Genomic DNA, 6221 nt, shown 5'->3' with positions numbered 1-6221 from the left:
TTCCTGTACTTGAGTCGGAATTGTGCCTTTTGTATTTAATTCCGATGCAATCTCTGTGTTTCATCGTCAATATAAGGTCAGAGGGATACAGTAAACCTGAAGTGAAGCATCGGAATCTATAACTAGTGTCACAAGAATAATTTAAAACATAGACAGTAAGAAGAGCCAGTCTTCTTTTACTTGAGTCGGCATTCTGCCTTTTGTGTTTAATTCCGATGCAATTTCTGTGTTTCATCGTCAATAAGAAGGTCAGAGGGATGCAGTAAGCTTGAAGTGAAGCATCGGAATATATAATTAGTGTCACAGGAATGGTTCAAAACATAGACAGTAAGACGAGTCAGTTTTCTTGTACTTAAGTGGGCATTGTGACTATTGTATTTAATTCCGATGAAATTTCGGTGTTTCATCGTCAATACGAAGTTGAGAGGGATACTGTAAACCTGAAGTGAAACATCTGAGTCTTTAACTAGTGTGACAGGAATGGTTCAAAAAATAGACAGTAAGAAGATTCAGTTTTCGTGTACTTAAGACGGCATTGTGCCTTTAGTATTTAATTCCGATGCAATATCTGTGTTTCATCGTCAATAAGAAGGTCAGAGGGATACAATAAACATGATGTGAAGCATCGAAATCTGTAACTAGTCGCACAGGAATGGTTCAAAACGTAGACAGTAAGAAGAGTCAGTTATCTTGTACTTAAGTAGGCATTGTGCTTTTGTATTTAATTCCGATGCAATTTCTGTGTTTCATCGTCAATAAGAAGGTCATAGGGATACAGTAAAACTAAATTGGAGCATCGGAATCTATAACTAGTGTCACAGGAATGGTTTAAAACATGGACAATGAGAAGAGCCAGTCTTCTTGTACATAAGTAGGCATTGTGCCTTTTGTATTTAATTCCGATGCAATTTCTGTGTTTCGTCGTCAATAATAGGGTCCAAGGGATACAGTAAACCTGAAGTGAAGCATCGGAATCTAAAACCGGTGTCACAGGAATGGTTCATAACATAGACAGTAAGAAGAGCCAGTCTTCTTGTATTTGAGTCGGCATTGTGCCTTTAGTATTTAATTCCGATGCAATTTCTGTGGTTCATCGTCAATAAGAAGGTCAGACTGATACAGTAAACGTGAAGTGAAGCATCGGAATCTATAACTAGTGTCATAGGAATGGTTCGAAACATAGACAGTAAGAAGAGTCAGTTTTCTTGTACTTAAGTCGTCATTGTGCCTTTTGTATTTAATTCCGATGCAATTTCTGAGTTTCATCGTCAATAAGGAGGTCGGAGGGATACAGTAAACCTTAACACGTTCACTGCCACTGTAATTGGCCTTGCTTTGCCACGTAACCAATATTTTTCTTAATAGAATCTGAAAATATATTGCTAAAAGTAATATAACATGTATTTATTTTATAAGTACACAATCAAATTTACTCTCGTGAATCAAAGTTGTTTTGGGGCGCACTAAGGCGTCAGTGGCATATCAGGCCATATTCTGTAGCGGGTGGCCGTGGACGCGCCAATGCGTCTAGTGTATTGTTCCTGGTTAGTGTGACAGTTTAGGTTACTACAATTTCATTTTATATTCATAAATGAAACGAAACATCCTACTGACAAACGACATATTTATTGGACAAAAAATATAGTAGAAACATTCAAATACAAACACAAGATCTCGAAGAAACTTCTGGAATAAAATGTATGTCAAATCTAAGAAAAATACAATCTAGAGCTTTATCCATTACTCTCAAACAAATAAAATAAATACAAAGTTTAAGAATAGTACCGACACATAACTGTCGAAAAATAAATGAGCAACGAAAGTGCTATCTGCCTTTAGAGGTGGTGAATAACACAACAATTCAAACAATATCCTGCTTTATTTGGGCAATCTAGGCACTCGTAAATCGTGTCTGTTCGTTGTCCACGGCTGGCGCATGATCTGCACTTTTTTCGCGGTGTTTTTGATTTTCCATTTGATTCTCGTTTTACCACAACATGTTGGGGATTTCTGACTGGCCGTTCTACCTGCTTTCGTGGCAATAGTGCTCTTATAATACTGAGTCTAAATTCTTGGAGGGGCATTTTTGTGCCACAATATTTATTGTGTAGGGCATGTGCGTTTGTCAGTATCATTTCCACAACGTGGATAAAAAGTTTCTTGTACCAGCGTATGGTTTTGCGTTCCGAGAGGTAATATGATAACATCTGATCGTGCCGATCAACTCCCGCCATAAATTTATTGTAGTTTACAATGGCCAAGGGCTTAGATTTCTTCTCCTTTCTTTCGGTTTCAACCTCAACCATTTCATTTGTAAATGCATTAGAAATGTAGCAAACCTCCCTCTTATCACGCCACTTACCTATCATAACTCCTTCCGCAAATCTGGCAACGGCTTCACCTTTTCGTAGTTTTGCTTCCTGTATTTCCTTGGGTGTATCCTTCCTATTCGCCCTCAGAGTTCCCGTGCAGTGGGTCTTCTTATCCAGGAGCAGCTTTGCCAATGCGAAGCTGTTATAGTAATTGTCCATGTACACATGGTGACCAGCATTCAACTTTTCATCTAGTAAATGAAGAACAATTTTTTGCGCATGGCCTCTTCCTCCTAAATCGTCCAGCATGCCAGTGTATACCGCGAATTTTAGGACCATTCCAGTGGGAGTTGTCAAAATATATAGCTTTATGCCATATTTGTGCTTTTTGTTTTTGATGTATTGGCGGAAAAGTAATCGTCCACGCCAAAGGATCATTGATTCGTCCAGAGACAGTTCCCGTCCAGGGTAGTAAACTTGGCACATCCTTTCATTGAAAAAATTGATAACGGGACGTATTTTATACAACCTGTCGGATGGTGTTGGTTTGCCCTGTTTTGGATTTTCAGAAAAGTGTAATGCACGTAGTATTAGCAGAAAACGATTTCGTGAAATACTATCGGCAATTCCTTTCACGTTGAATAAAGCGTCCTTTTTCCAATAGTCCTGCAAATTCCTCATCTTTACATTTCCCATGTGCAGGAAAACTCCCAAGAACACTAACAATTCGCCAACAGTCACATCTTTCCAACAGTTTATTCGTGATTGTCCTTTGGTTCCCGCAGAAAGGAATAATTCAATCGCGTTTCGATTTGTTTCTTCTACAACTGTCAATAGAAATTCGTCCGTCAGCAAAAGACGAAAATAATCTAAGGGAGTGTTTTCCGTCGGTTGAATAAGCAGTCCCTCATTTTTTATAAATGGGCAATTTATCATTCCAACTGGCTCTCTTTCCCACGCAACAGTTGTATCAGCTGCGTTATCTCTTGTTACCACTCCTTCTGCCATTTCCCTGTCGCTAGGATTCACAGCCATTTCTACAGTCTCATCTAAAACAAACTCGGCTCCGTCAGACTCTTCACTGGATTCCACGCCGTCCTCCTCACTGGCCAGTTCCGTTTCCGAATCGCTTTCTTCTAATATTCGTAATAATTCCGCATCCGTTAGTTTTTGTACGTTTCTTGTGTCCTGTGTTTTACGTTTCTTAGGTTCTGAAGGGCCCGCCGTGTCACGATTGTCTTCCATTTTCAGTCCCACAACAGAGAAAAACTGTAGGGAAAACACACGAACCGCACCCGCAAAAATTGAAAACAATACGTTCTTAGAGTGCCTGCGCAATGAACCACACCGAATGGCTGTGCCCGACTAAACTGTGGCGCTGAGAAACAGCTGAGTGTCTCGCCGCGCAGGCGCGTCGACGGCATATGCACTAGTATCGGCCGGACGCGCTGGTGCGCCGATGGCAGTGAACGTGTTAAGTGAAGCATCGGAATCTATAACTAGTGTCACAGGAATGGTTCAAAACATAGACAGTAGGCAGTGTCAGTCTTCTTGTACTTAAGTCGGCATTGTGCCCTTTGTATTAATTTCCGATGCAATTTCAATGTTTCATCTTCAATACGAAGGTCCGAGGGATACAGTAAACCTGAAGTGAAGCATCGGAAACTGTAACTAGTGTCACAGGAGTGGTTCAAAACATAGACAGTAAGAAGAGTAAGTTTTCTTGTACTTAAGTCGGCATTGTGCATTTTGTATTTAATTCCGATGCAATTTCTGTGTTTCATCGTCTATAAGAAGTTCAGAGGGAGGCAGTGAACCTGAAGTCGAGCATCCGAATCCATAACTAGTGTCACAGGAATGGTTCAAAACATAGACAGTAAGAAGAGCCAGTCTTCTTGTACTTGAGTCGGCATTGTGCCTTTTGTATTTAATTCCGATGCAATATCTGTGTTTCATCGACAATGAGGAGGTCAGAGGGATACAGTAAACCTGACGTGAAGCATCGGAATCTGTAACTAGTGTCACAGGAATGGTTCAAAACATAGACAGTAAGAGTTGAGTCGGAATTGTGCCTTTTGTATTTAATTCCGATGCAATCTCTGTGTTTCATCGTCAATAAGAAAGTGAGAGGGATACAGTAAAGCTAAAGTAAAGCATCGGAATCTATAACTAGTGTCACAGGAAGGGTTCAAACCAAAGAGAGTAAGATGAGACAGTCGTCTTGTACTTAAGTCGGCATTGAGCCTTTTGTATTTAATTGCGATGCATTTTCCGTGTTTCATCGTCAATATAAGGTCAGAGGGATACAGTAAACCTGAAGTGAAGCATCGGAATCTATAAGTAGTGTCACAGTAAGGGTCAAAACATAGACAGTAAGAAGAGTCAGTTTTCTTGTACTTAAGTTGGCATTGTCCCTTTTGTATTTCATTCAGATGCAATTTCTGTGTTTCATCGTCAATAAGATCGTCAGAGGGTACAGTAAACCTGAAGGGAAGCATCGGAATCTATAACTAGTGCCAGAGGAATGGTTCAAAACATAGACAGTAAGAAGAGTCAGTTTTCTTGTACTTAAGTAGGCATTGTGCCTTTTGTATTTAATTCCGCTGCAATCTCTGTGTTTCATCGTCAATAAGAAGGTGAGAGGGATACAGTAAAGCTGAAGTGAAGCATCGGAATCTATAACTAGTGTCACAGGAAGGGTTCAAAACAAAGAGAGTAAGATGAGACAGTCTTCTTGTACTTATGTCGGCATTGAGCCTTTTGTATTTAATTCCGATGCATTTTCCGTGTTTCATCGTCAGTAAGAAGGTCAGAGGGATACAGTAAACCTGAAGTGAAGCATCGGAATCCATAACTAGTGTCACAGGAATGGTTCAAAACATAGACAGTAAGAAGAGTCAGTTTTCTTGTACTTAATTAGCCATTGTGCATTTTGTATTAAATTCCGATGCAATTTCTGTGTTTCATCGTCAATACGAAGGTCAGAGGGATACAGTAAAACTGAATTGAAGCATCGGAATCTATAACTAGTGTCACAGGAATGGTTTAAAACATAGACATTAAGAAGAGCCATCTTCTTGTACTTGAGTCGGCATTGTGCCTTTTGTACTTAATTCCGATGCAATTTCTGTGTTTAATCGTCAATAAGGAGGTCAGAGGAATAGAGTAAACCTGAAGTGAAGCATCGGAATTTATAACTAGTGTCACAGGAATGGTTCAAGGCATAGACAGTAAGAAGAGTCAGTCTTCTTGTACTTAAGTCGTCATTGAGCCATTTGTATTTAATTCCGATGCAATTTCTGTATTTCATCGTCAATAAGAAGGTCAGATGGATACAGTAAGCTTGGCGTGAGGCATCGGAATAAATAACTAGTGTCACAGGAATGGTTCAAAACATCGACAGTAAGAGGAGTCAGTTTTCTTGTACTTAAGTAGGCATTGTGCCTTTTGTATGTAATTCCGATGCAATTTCTGTGTTTCACCGTTAATAAGAAGGTCAGACTGATACAGTAAACATGAAGTGAAGCATCGGAATCTATAACTAGTGTCACAGGAATGGTTCAAAACATAGAAAGTAAGATGAGTCAGTTATCTCGTACTTAAGTAGGCATTGTGCTTTTGTATTTAATTCCGATGCAATTTCTGTGTTTCATCGTCAATAAGATCGTCAGAGGGTACAGTAAACCTGAAGTGAAGCATCGGAATCCATAACTAGTGTCACAGGAATGGTTCATAACATAGACAGTAAGAAGAGCCAGTCTTCTTGTATTTGAGTCGGCATTGTGCCTTTTGTATTTAATTCCGATGCAATTTCTGTGTTTCATCGTCAAAAAGAAGGTCAGCGGGATTCAGTAAACCTGAAGTGAAGAATCGGAATCTATAACTAGTGTCACAGGAATGGTTCAAGGC

The 6221-nt window shown here is 39.7% G+C and overlaps 1 protein-coding gene across 1 annotated transcript; it reads right to left on the bottom strand.

The window, feature by feature from the left end:
* Positions 1-1835: 1835 nt before the first annotated feature.
* Positions 1836-3557, bottom strand: LOC124554928 (piggyBac transposable element-derived protein 4-like). Its single transcript, XM_047128620.1, has 2 exons — positions 2790-3557; positions 1836-2678 (listed from the first exon to the last, which is right to left on the bottom strand). The coding sequence occupies exons 1-2, from the start codon at positions 3555-3557 to the stop codon at positions 1836-1838; spliced, it is 1611 nt and encodes a 536-aa protein (XP_046984576.1).
* Positions 3558-6221: the final 2664 nt, after the last annotated feature.

This window comes from Schistocerca americana, chromosome X (assembly GCF_021461395.2).
Source record: "Schistocerca americana isolate TAMUIC-IGC-003095 chromosome X, iqSchAmer2.1, whole genome shotgun sequence".
In the NCBI taxonomy this organism is placed as follows: domain Eukaryota; kingdom Metazoa; phylum Arthropoda; class Insecta; order Orthoptera; family Acrididae; genus Schistocerca; species Schistocerca americana.
This window is presented reverse-complemented; position numbering and strand designations above follow the sequence as displayed.

Excerpts from the sequence above, each read along its gene's own strand:
- LOC124554928 (XM_047128620.1), bottom strand. The coding sequence starts at position 3,557 with ATGGAAGACAATCGTGACACGGCGGGCCCTTCAGAACCTAAGAAACGT. Across the intron at positions 2,679-2,789 it reads TCAATGAAAGGATGTGCCAA|CTATATATTTTGACAACTCC; the intron begins GTTTACTACCCT and ends TATGGCATAAAG.